At 40.9% G+C, this 13,025-nt stretch overlaps 1 protein-coding gene across 1 annotated transcript in view; it reads right to left on the reverse strand.

Annotated features, from left to right (window-relative positions):
• Positions 1 to 364: 364 nt before the first annotated feature.
• The window catches only part of aacs (acetoacetyl-CoA synthetase), a 49,174-nt gene continuing 36,513 nt past the window's right edge, over positions 365 to 13,025 (reverse strand). Inside the window, exons 13-18 of the mRNA XM_051950745.1 lie at positions 6,826 to 6,944; positions 5,844 to 5,964; positions 4,979 to 5,048; positions 4,437 to 4,495; positions 3,840 to 4,042; positions 365 to 3,741 (exon numbers count right to left, since the gene is read on the reverse strand). Of these exons, the coding sequence (XP_051806705.1) occupies positions 3,604 to 3,741; positions 3,840 to 4,042; positions 4,437 to 4,495; positions 4,979 to 5,048; positions 5,844 to 5,964; positions 6,826 to 6,944 (710 nt within the window). The 3' untranslated portion in view covers positions 365 to 3,603. The remainder of the gene's footprint in view (positions 3,742 to 3,839; positions 4,043 to 4,436; positions 4,496 to 4,978; positions 5,049 to 5,843; positions 5,965 to 6,825; positions 6,945 to 13,025) is intronic.

Consider the following 13,025-nt stretch of genomic DNA (forward strand, 5'->3'; position numbering starts at 1 on the left):
CCCTCTAGATATAAAACTTTATTTTCTATTTACAGGAGAGGAGTAAATACAGTGGTTAAATACAATATTTTGACATGTAGGAAATATGCTTATTTGCTTTATTCATAATAGTTGTCATTCTTATCTCTATAGTAAATGTTATTTAAGCCAATTGTTAGTTTAGCTCTGTATAACAAGAAATAAATGAAATCTACTATCCTAACTCTAAAGTAACAAAATCCACCTGCCACCACCACTAAAGCTCACTAATTGAAAGGTTATATCTTGTTTGTTCAACCCCTGCAACCCAAACATGTAAAAACAGGCCAAATAGGAACTTCTCTGCTGGATCCTGGGGAAGAAACTGTCAAGCATATAACCAAAATGAGCAAAAGGCCATATATTTCAGTTTATTTAAGTTGTGTGGGAAACACTTCCACAAGCAGCACAGGTCAGAACAGGCAGTGATCGTTAGTCTGTGTCCATTCCATCTTACATTTGAAACTGATTGCATCTGGATTGAATTAACCGTCAACCTCTGTCAAGTACAAAGTGAACAATCGAGCCGTTAGCAGTCATTTTCTGGTTTGTGATGCGTTCTGTTACGAGACTACTGGGATGAAACCCACAGCAGCAGACAGCCTCTCCTTTGGGACTGCATGGCACTTATCACTGACGTTCATCAGATGGTTATTATTTGTGAATTTGGTAAACACTTCAGCTTTTCATTTATCAACCCCTTCCTCTTTCCTTTCTCTCTCTACCCTCCCATCTCCTCTACATATTCTCAAGTTAGACTGACTGAAGGTAGGAATTCATAAAATACAAGCACACCAGATAACTTAGACGTTTCACACCCAGGAACTGGACCCTTACCAAGTCTCATTTTTTTCTATTTTTATATATTTCCTCTCTGGTGTGTTTTGAAGTTTGGCTGACTGGCAGGTCTGAGCGTTCACACTTATAAAGGTTACAGGGAGCTTTAAAACTGCCAAGTTTATTTCTAAAGGAGCCGTCTGTCAAAATGACTGGCTTCTACACACTTCCTTAAAACACACACACACACACAAATACAATTACTCAAACTCGCAGACTTTTTCCAGTTATTCCATCACTCTGCCGGTTCTTTATTCTTCACCCTATGCTGAGTGCTCATCACACGCCGCTAGCTGGAGCTGATGTAGTGAGAGTATGTGATTGGCTGTACACCACAGACACAGGAAACAAAATGCATATCACTCTAAACATTCTTGTCCAAGAAAACTAAAAACTATTTGGCATCTACTTTTGAGATGGTGGAGAGTTTTGTGCCAGAATTCAGAAGGCAGAATTGTAGTAAAGCTGTTTAAAAAAAACAAATGTTGACCTAAAATCATGTGGAACTCCTTACATCCGTACTCGGTCTAGAAATCCTCAGATAAAAGGTCTTCCAGTTTATCTTAGGAAAACAACGTGGATGCACATACTGTGAATCTGCAACGGGCATTAAATGCTAAAAGTCTGGTAACAAAAAGAACTGTTAGTTTGCTTTCAGACTGGCCTCACTTTATTGGGTCGCTGACCGTTGTCAACCAGGAAAACGCACCCATGCTTGCGGCAAAATCTCCCACGGTACACAGCTTAAAAGTGAATTCTTATGCAAATATTCCCCTGAAAAACTCAACCCAGTCAAGGTGTGCAAACAAGAGGTGTTCACGTCCAAATGACCTCTCAACTAGACAGTTATCATTATCATGCTGTTGCGTAGAAGAGCAATTCATGTACTGTAGAAATGATCCAAGGACAACCGTCACATTTGATTCATTAAACTTTCTGCAACACCAAAACAAGTCAAATTGACATTGCAAATTCACTACAGGTGGAAGAACCAAACACCCAGAATTACATTAACAAACTCTTGGCCTCTATAAGAAATGTTTTCTGCAAAAAATAAGCATGCATACTAAAGAATGGTCCAGTGGATCTGCCATGTTTCCCCAGATTTCATCAGAAACGTTGTCACATATTCAGTACAATACTAAAGTGCGCAAAGTGTATAAAGTGTACAGTTATCCAGTTATGATCCCTGTCTCCTTTCTTCATAGAGAACCTGTTTATATTTGACTTTAGAGGTATCCTGTTGAGTTTTCTTGTAGACAAATTAAGTCGTTTACATTCCGTATTTCTCTCCAAAAAGAACTTTGCAGATTCATGAGGCAGAAAAACCTCATAAAACACTGAAAAAGGAACTGCGCTGTTTATATCCATGTTTGCTAATGCACATGCAAGACGCATACACCAGACAGGTCCCCACTCGTGAAAACATTGCTCAGCAGTAGCCGGACACTCCGCAGGACACCTTTAAAGAACACATTTTTTACAAAGTAAGCAGTGAATATGACATTAAAGATGAACAGTAGAGTTTTCCAGTTGATACACTTACATTTAAACCTCATATTTAAAATAAGTAGAATAAAAAATCAAACGACGAACAAGAAGAAAAACACAACCCCCGTGAGGAAATGTGTATCGGTGTGAAATGTTTACTCCGGTTTAACTGATGTGGATTGATCTGATCTGTGACTTCTCCACAATTAGTTGTTTCTTGGGGAAAATGGAAACAAACGTCTTCTGAGTCTGTCGTACATCTTTAATGGCATTACTTAATCCTTTGCCACATATCATGAAGAAAAGGTGAATAAAAGAACATTTATGTTGTGAAGGAACTGTTTGAAGAGTGGCTGGATAAATAAAGGCCTATTTGTGTCTTGGGTGGAAAATTATGGAATTAAGGGTTTAAAAGTTAAATAAAGGTTTAAACTTGAGCTTGAACCACAGAGGAAATCCATACCTTTTTAGGTTGTGACAAAAGTTTAGTTTATCTAGGATCCCTGGTTCTTTAAAACAACTGACATGTTACGACTCTAGAAAATCCTCGACTCACTTTGGTTAATAAGTCCAGGTGACTGTTAAATGCATACTTATGTTTAGGCAATGTCACAGTCCAAAAAATATATATTCATATGTATATACACATTAACAAAGCAACACGCGCCACATAACCGTATTATGGTGATGTGATCCACAACCGAGGCGTTTGTTTATCTGCAAACCTCCACGGATTTTATCGTGGGGCACTTGGAGCCGGCGTCGGGGTTAGAAGCAGGTGATAGACAGAGATATGGTTCTTCACAGGCTGATAACAATCAAACTGCGAAAACCAAAGCGGAGCACTTAATGCTACACTTCACATCTCCATTGTTGGTGGTTTCAGAGCGATGTGCAAAGCGCTGCTGTGCACATCGCATCCGAAGCCAAACTCTGATCAACATTTAGATGGTAGGAGCTGGAAGCAAGTGTTTGATGACTTGATTGAAAGCAAGCCGATGGAACTGTATACATCCTGTTTTTAAAGTCTCTCCTGATATCATCAACTTCTTATTTTATGTACATATTATTTGTTATTCTCAGACTATTTTGACAGACACATTTATTACCCCGTGTAAAGCTCAGGGCGCCTGTGTAAACTACCCCTGCAATGCACTTTGCACTTCTCCCGCATATCTGTGAATTTAATAAAGTTAATTTAAAAACTAAGCAACATTTTTGACAAGCAGTCGTCTTCTGCAGGTCCTCTCTTCAGTGCTAATAGTTTTGCAGTTCAGGAATGTTTTTGTAGAGGTCCAGTGAATCAGGGTTGGAGAACACTCCTCTCTGCGCCACCTCCCGACCAGCGATCACCTGTTTGACAGCCACCTCCACCTTCTTACCACTGATGGTATACTGCAGAGGGGTGACAATAAAAAAAAAGGTTCGTCATTCAAGACAGGAATAATCTGACAGGGTTATTCATGTCTGACTGATATTCAGATTTCTCTTACAGGAATGTCTCTGGTCTCCAGCAGCAGGGCAGGCACATGTCTGGCAGACAGAGCTTTTCTAATGGCTCCTCTGATCTTTGCCACCAGCTCCGGACTGAAGGGCTTGCCGGGTGCCATCTTTAAGAATAAAATAACTCGCTCTTCTCCGTCGGCGTTGTACTGAGGAACACAAAGGCTGTCTGACACTTCCTCAAATGCCTCCACTGCAGAGGAGAGTAAAAGAAGAGGGCGGATTAGAGGACAAACACGCCAAAACAAAAATCGGGAGAGCAGAGGAGAGAAGAAGAGGTGACAGGTGAAGAGAGGAAGAGAGCAACAATTAAAAGAAAAAAAAAAGAAGAGAAGAGCAAAAGGAGTGAGTCTCAGAGCTAAGCACAGAAACACTGCATTCCTGTAGGAAAGTCTGCTTTTGCTGCTTTCGGTTGACTGAACAAGTAATGACAAGTGAACAGACTTTCTAAAACAGATGATGCTTATTTTTATCCAACATAAAGAGCACGGTGACTCAATTTAAGGTCACAAAAATGCTTTTGCCCTTTCTTTTTACCCTGTCTTCCACCCACACCCTGCCCCACCTGTAATGTTTTCCAGACTCACCGATGTTGTAGATCTCTGAGCTGCCGAATCGGACTCCGTTGGGGTTCAGTGTACCATCGCTGCAGAACAAACACAAAGTTTGAGACTCAGAACTCCACAGTCTGTCACTGAGAAGCTGTCCTGCCACACATCATACATTTCACCACACATCATTCACTGCAATGCAAAGAAAAATACCGGCGTACAGAAACAATTTCAGCTTCCATAAGCTCATGATTCTTTTATACATATACAGTAAGGAAACTATGTGTTTGTTTCTATGTTTCTGGACTTGTATATCTCTACATTTTTGGTTTATTCCCATTTTTCCTGGAAGGACTGAAGCTTCTGAGGTGTTCTGTGACATAAAAACAATCCTATAACGTGCCATAAAGCAGCTCCAGAGTTGGAGCTGGTTACAAAACTTTCTGTACCATATAATGTAGAGATGTGCCAAACGTATCAGGAAAAGAATGTTTACATTACTCTTCTCATCACACTAAAGAATTAATTCACAACATCATTCAGAAGCTTTCCCCTGAGTAGGAAGGTAAATGACTGACCTTCTGCCCAGCATGACGATGCCCCCTGTCTTTGGGTTGATTTTACAGTAGTCTCCGTGGGCCCAGAACCCTGGAGAGGAAGAACAGGATTATCTTTCAAATCAGCTTCAACCAGTGTAAAATAACAGCAAGAACGCATGTGGTGATAAAAGAACAAAAGCATTTTAAGGTTATGTTGCTTTATGCAGCTATAAAATCTGATTTCACAGGTTTAATTCAAGTAAAAATTATCACAGGGACATTGCATAATATTGCTCAGCTGTTTCTATACTTGGGATCGACAGTTTTATCTACCTGGCTGACAATCGGTGCCATATGTGGCATTTTTACTACATCTTAAAAGTTAAAAGGAGCATAAAAACGCTCCTTTTAACCTCCCTTTCCCCTTGTGTGAACTTAAGTTGGAGTTCAATGCAGCTTGAAGACAAATACAGTTAAACCATTAACTGAATTCTGCAAAGTTTAACAGAACGCAGTCTCTATTTGAAAACACAGAGACGTGGACAGACTAGATAATCTTTCAAGATATCGGTATCACTATTTTATTAACCATTACTGGGAAAACACATGAAATGCTTTGGCTCTGATACAGCCAGCTGTGTTTCTCTATTGTCGCTCTGGCGTCTTCAGTCTGTTAAATCCAGTTCTATTAATCCTTACTGATTAAGTATCATAGTTATGAATGTCAAGTTCCCTGCTATCACATGCTGTTAAAATATAACTTTTAGTGTATTTTCGGTTCAAAATATCGATCATCTGTCTTTCTTAATCACCAATAATCATCACTGGGCCTGAAAAAGTCAAATCAGTCGATCGTGAATCTATACTGTAAGATCCTACTTATATCTGATGTTAGCATATTTACCAGGATATGAAGAAAAGTATGCTTTATGATATTTGCTCCCGTTCTCGTCATTCCAGAAGTGTGTTGGCTGGCAGGGGATTGGCTTCAAGCAGACCAGCTCCCCACTCTCTCCCCATACAGGCTTACCTGCCAACAACACACACACACACACACACACACACACACACACACACACACACACACACACACACACACACACACACACACACACACACACACACACACACACACACACACACACACACACACACACACACACACACGATATATAAGTTAGAGGGTTCAGGTGTACTTTATCACACACACAAACCGATAAAAACACAAACAGCTACAGTAGAAATCCTCCTCAGATAAAAACAAAAAGTGTATCCCACACTCACAGAACCTGATACACTTTGGTGTGTGGTTTCACACAGCCGTAACCTCCTCCCTCCGGACGGTGTTATAGGCTTAAAGACAGACTAAAATAATCCCAAGCTCTTCCTACAAAACTGCCTTTAAATTATCCCTCCATCCACTCTCCTTTGAGGTGGTGGAGACATGCCAGTGCAGCCGGCAGCAGGGAGCTGGGGAAAAAGGGACTGAAATCAATGAGAAAAAACAGAGGGCTTTGAAGACTCCCAGCAAGATAAAACAAACATTTTTTTAGTTGGATTGTTCATAAAAAAAAAAAAGTGTTTCCCTGAAGTTTGTAACTGTATTTATACAGGGAAACCTCACTAATTACTCCTGCAATTTCTCCAGCCATGGCTAACATCACTTTATCCAAACACATACACTCACAGAAACTACAGTCTGTTACATTAACAGGTCCAGAAGCAGATGGGAAGTTTGCTCAAGGGCGTCTCGGCAATAGTTTTATACTTTTAAACACTCCTTATTATGATTTCTACCGTCCCTTCTTGGAGTCAAACCTGCTACTTCCTTATAAACCCGATAGTGATCTCTCGACCCTGTTGTCAGTGTAGATCTCTTAGTCAACCTTACCATCGGGGCTCCACGCTTCCACAGCCATGCCGAGGTTTCTTGTTTGGATCTCGCCGCGATACACAGGAACTGTTGGGTTCTGACCCATGAAACATGACACTATGTCTGTGCCACCTGGGAGAATAGAAAAACAGAGGGGTTTTGTTGGTTGATGGTTGGAAATAAACACATCACTTCAACTTAATGTAGGGTTCTCATGGTGAAAAGAGTCTTTTGCTCTACCATACCCAAATAAAAGACACAGGTTTTTTTTTTAATAGCGGCTATGAATCAGACAAAGATGTGTAATGTGAAAAGTGTGGCTTGCAGTGATGATTCCCCAGCACCTATTGAACTTTTTACCCTCCATTAGCTCTTGCTGCGACAAACCCACATATTCTTCTCAGGAGTGAAAGAAAAGCAAAACAGGGCAATAAAAGGAGAGCGAATATGCTAAAATGTAATATCACCTAGAAATACGTGATAAAATGTCAGGGTCTATGTCTGTTAGCTCGCTGGGGAGTTAACTTACCCCGTGAGTGACCTTTCAGTTCAAGTTCAATGCAGCTTTAGGTTAAATATAACTGAGCCTTTAACTTTAATTCTACAAAACTCCAACACAGACGTGAATAGATTATATTCATACAGAAGGTACTTTACTGTTGATATACATTATTTTAATATTTCGAACAAATGCAAAAGATATGAACAAAATCCTGAAACCTCTAACCTACTATCTGAAGCACAAACTCCATCACTGCACTCAAGTGTTTTGTTTTTTTTTGGTATCCCTTAAGACTTCTACTCTTCTCCACTGGTAATATGGCCCATTCTTCTTCAGCACACTGCTACAGTTCTCTCAGGTTTGATGCATGGCTTCTCTCAGCTGCGACTTTCAGCTCTTTCCATGGATGCCCAATTGGATTAAGATTGGGACTCATCGTGGGGCACTTCAGAACGGTCCAGTGTTTTCTCCTCATCCGTTCCTGGGAGCTTTCAGATGTTTTGGGTCATTATGCTGTTGGAGGAGCCATGAGCTGCGACGAAGACAAAGCTCTCCGACACTAGGCAGTATGCTACGCTCCACAGCACCTTAATAATCTGATTTCATTGTGCTCTGACGCACCAAAGCAGCCCCATAACATAACTGAGCCTCCACCACGTTTCAGTGGGGATAGCGTTCTTTTCTTTAAAGTTTTGTACTTTTCTTCTGTGAACACAGAGCTGATGCAATTTACCAAAAAGCTCAAGATGCATTTTAGCAAACTCTAGTCTCACTTTTATGTTTCTCTTTGAAAACGGCTTTCTTCTTGGGACTTTTTTCCAATGGAGTTTCATTCAGAATGCAATAAATCAGGGCTTCCTCTCGCAGCCATGTTCCTTCAACTTTACAAGAATATGAGCAGCCTTGATCAGAGGAACATTAAGCTGCTTGAAAATGGTTTTTAACCATGTCTTACAATGTTTTTTTTTCTTTATCTTTTCTTCCTATTGTCTGGGTTCACTGTGATGCACACAATGACACCAAACAGCACAATGATCAGTTTTCTCCACTTAAATAGGCAGAGTGACAAATTCTAAGATCATATACACCTACGATAGCAGCTGAAGATAATGGTATGCTTGAGAAAATCTCTATTCATCGCCACTTCTGGGGCTTATCAACGATTCTGCAAAGGCCATTTTAGAAGTTGTTCTTATAACACATGCAAGTATGCATGACAGAAAACTTCCAGGAAGACCAGAGGCTCAGTTCAAGAGGTTCGAAGTGTACCAACACTTTTGACCATTTCGGTACATTTCCTACTTTGTTTCATTGAAGTTACAAGGCCTGCAAATGTGCAGTACGGCAAAGCAACATTAAAAAAAGGCGTACCTGAGTCACACAACTAATCAAAACATCAGTGAACCTTGACCGAGTGATATAACTACACTTAACACTGGTATCAATCTTATGCTTTGACACCACAAACTGGCAGTGTTGGCACCCTGCTCCACCTCCAGTGACCTATATAGGATTTCTTTCTCTCCTTTGCAGCTCATTCCTGAAACAGTCATGAAGACACACACACACACACACACACACACCAATTTGTCTCTTTCTACCTTCCAATCATCTACTGTTTCTGACGCACTCCATTCATCTCCCTTCCCATTGTTCGCTTCTCTCTGTATCACAGACTCCATCCATCCATCTTGTTCGCTTCCTCTCAACTGCTCTCTCTGCCCTTCTACCGCTCCTTCCTCCTGCATTTCATTCTGTTCTTTATACCCGTTCTCTCTCTTTCTGCCAGTATTTTTTTATTGAGCTTTAATTGGCTCCCAGGAGGAAATGGGAACTTTGTCTTCTGATTAAACACACACTTATAGTGGGAAGATACGCAATTATTTTATTGTTACGCTCACCTTAATAGGTGGGTACACAAACACTCACATGCAGACACAGAAGTGTATTTTAAGCCAAAAGTCGCTTTCTTGGCATTCCTTCCATCGCTTGCCATTCAGAGTGCATGTGTGCGTATTGTCTGTGTAACTTATCACACAGATCTGATACTCCTAACGGCATTAACTATTCGGAACAGAAGCAAAAGGTTTCATTGAACTCCTCAGCTTGTGTGTATATATTTATGTGTGTGAGTGTGCTTTCATTTGTGGTAGGTGTCGGAGCTTTGAACATCCTCTGGCACAGTTTGGGGTCAGACTAAGCCATCAACTGAGACAAACCAACCAACCTACGCAGCTAACCTGCAGATGCGTTCATATCTTCAGTGTATAATGAAGAGAAGAGAAGAGAAGAGAAGAGAAGAGAAGAGAAGAGAAGACATATGGGTAGTCAGACGGAGGTATATTAGAATTGAGGAAATCCAGCAGTGAAAGTGTTAAAATCGCCTATTGAAAAGCAACAGGGGTCTGACATACCTGCTGACAGGAAAACACACACACACCGTCTCAGAAAAGAGTTCCCCCAAACCAAACATTTTAACTCGAGCACATTAACACAAAGACACACACACAGTCGCACAGGGTGAAATCGGCAAAGGGGCCCATCGCATATGTCACTGCGACCATCAGTCAGCCACATATGCTGTGATAAATCCCAAGAACACACACACACACACACACACACACACACACACACACACACACACACACACACACACACACACACACACACACACACACACACACACACACACACACACACACACACACACACACACACACACACACACACACACACACACACACACAGAGTATTGACCTTGGGGGTCAAGGTTAGGTCGGTTGGCAGCCAACAGGGTTGCAGCCTGCTGTTGCCCTTGGCGACAAGGAGGAAACTGACTGGAGCTGTTCTGACTCTCACATTCACACGGAACCCAAAAGGATAATTCCAAATTAATAAAAAATTGGGTTTTATTTCACAGCTTTAGCCCACCATTCTGTTCATGTACGATAACACTGCACTCACCAAGGTACTAAAACCTGGGAGAGCAGATCATTTTGTTATTCTGTTGAACAATGCTACAAAAGCAGTTTAGGTAGTCATTTTAATTTGTTTCTAAATAATTTATTTGTTTAGAGGCTATAGAATTAATTATTTCTTTGCTTGTTGAAGATAGCGGCATTAATTTAGTATGTTCAGCTTTAACTCTGGAAAGACACACACAGAAACCCAAAGAACCAGACTTCTCAGTCATCACTTGAGTCCGACAGGCTCAGCGTCTTGCTAAATTCAACAGGACCTACACCTGCAGCCTTTAAGTTGCTGGACGGCCTCTGACTGCCGGCCAAAAGCTCTTGGGTTTAGTCCCAAACCACCTCCTATCTCCAACAAACTTACAGTTTAGGTTGCCGTTTCTTTATTCAGTATTTTAAGTATGATACTAATACACCCTGTAACCTTAAAAATCGCCTCAGCTGAAGGGGACATTTGTTTTTTGTGCTATGTGTGCAATATTTTGCTTAAAATTCCACAATGAAGGCTTCAGCTTTCATTAAAATATGAATTAACATTGTGCATTACACCTCTGATAGATGATTCCAAATGGTTTTCAGTTTATCTACTTTTTTTATTATCAGACACACAGCCTTGGTCATTACTATAAGCGTCTCATTTTATAATGCTTGCTAGTATAAATAAAGACCTTATACATGCAGAGACAAGCAGAGGTATGGAGGACTTGACGACAAAAATAACCCACCTTGTGACTGACAATTCAGTCGATGCTCGTGTCCGCTTTTTCGACTCGTAAGTCATTGTGACCAGGTGTGTCTTTGCATCTGTGCCTGTGCACATTTGAGGCTACATGCTATGTCCATTAGGGCTGTCATTCACAATGACTGTGTGCAAGCGTGACGCTCCAAGCTGCTATTCAAGTATGTGCAAGAGTGAGTGTGTGTGTGTGTGTGTGTGTGTGTAATACGTCAGTCACCCAGGCTGTGCTAAATGTTAAACGTTTCAGGACTCACAGAGAGAGACAGATAGCATTCTATTGCCCTGTCAGCATCACAATGGGCTGAGAGGGTCTATGTGTGTGTATGAGTATGCATGGGTAGGTGGTGGTGTTGTGGGTGGTGAGGAAAAATGCACAGTCCTATACAATTTATTTTGTGTGAATTTTCTTTGTATGTGTCACTCCTTTTGTGTTTGTGTCGCAGAAGCTTTGTTGCTTTATTTTGCACAAGTGGTTCTCGAGAAAGTGGCACAAACAGGTTCAAGTTTTTAAACTGAACATACAGACGGGGGAGAAATTTAAGGATAAAACCAACATAAAGTGATTTATGAAGGCGTTGGGCCAAAGTGTGCTGCCAGAACAGCTTCCATGCTCCTTGGAATTGATTCTACAGATATATGGAACTCTACTTCCCTCATTTGTTGTTTTCATGACAGAGGTAGAGAGCACTGTCCAACTGTTAGCCATGACATAAAATTCACATGATTTTCATAGTCATCAAAGTGACTCCTTGTGCCCTCTGGATGGGGGCATTGTTGTTTTTATAGACAATCATAATGTTATCAAGAAATAAAGCAAAACGCTACTGCTAAGCAAATATCACACTATTATAACACTAAAATTAAGACATGTCTTAGAATTTCTATGCTTTTAAAGCTTGCAATGTCTGAAAATGCCCCATCGTTCAACATCCTAAGTTCTGGATGTTTGAGGGTCCCAGTGAAATATATCGAAACAGTAGTCTTTCAGACTCACAGCCGATTTCATTTCAGTTGCCAAGCAACAATAATCAAACCCTCAAACAACAAGAAACCCAAAAAAGTGATATTGCAGCCATCAGTTGGGCTGAGCCAAATTAAAAAGAAGCCAAACAACCAGATTTTTCTTTCTATGTGAGCATAATAGATTAAGAGTACAGTCAATACATCTTAATTAGAGGTGAACGTATGCCACTAAATAAAAGTCTGGACAGCAGGAAGCATTTACATATAAAATTTAAATGTAAATCTACACCAGTTAGCCAGAATATTATGACCAATAACATTGATCATCTTGTTATAATGCAACATTCTGCTGGGAAACCTCGAGTCCTGACATTCATGTGGATGTTTGACATGTACCACCCACCTAAACACTGCAGGTCCTCAGCTCCCTCTCCTTCATGGCAACAGCAGTCCTTGATGCCAGCTTCCACCCTCAACAGGACAACGCACCCCGACACACCACAAAAACTGATCAGGAATGGCCCGGGGAACACAACAGAGCTAAGCTGTTCACCCAGGTTCCACACTCCCCAGATCCAAATTTTACTGAGCATCTGGGGGATGTTCCAGGATAAGCCTGATCTAAGTAGGTCCCATCCTGCAACCCACAGCACCCACAGGACTCCCTGCCACCATCCAGAGGTCCTGTGTCCATGCCCCACTGGGTCAGAGGAGTTTTAGCAGCATAAAGGGGACCAACACAATATTAGGCAGGCGGTCATAATGTTTTCCCTGACCGGTACATAAATAATAAGCTTTGACTATTTCATGTTAAAAATGTTTGATAATGTTCTCAATAATGTTACAACAGCGAAAAAGAGAGAGATATTCAGTCATTGGGGTTGTAGCATGGTGAACTAGCATAATAGCAGCATTAGCTGATTCTTCTATTAACAGAAAGTAGATCAGAAAGTTTTACTGTAATATTAACAAGTATTCATATTAGCAACAGGAAAACCGGCTTCAGAGACATTTGTCAGAACTGTCACCAGTGTGTC

This window comes from Acanthochromis polyacanthus, chromosome 7, assembly GCF_021347895.1.
Source record: "Acanthochromis polyacanthus isolate Apoly-LR-REF ecotype Palm Island chromosome 7, KAUST_Apoly_ChrSc, whole genome shotgun sequence".
NCBI classification, from domain to species: domain Eukaryota; kingdom Metazoa; phylum Chordata; class Actinopteri; family Pomacentridae; genus Acanthochromis; species Acanthochromis polyacanthus.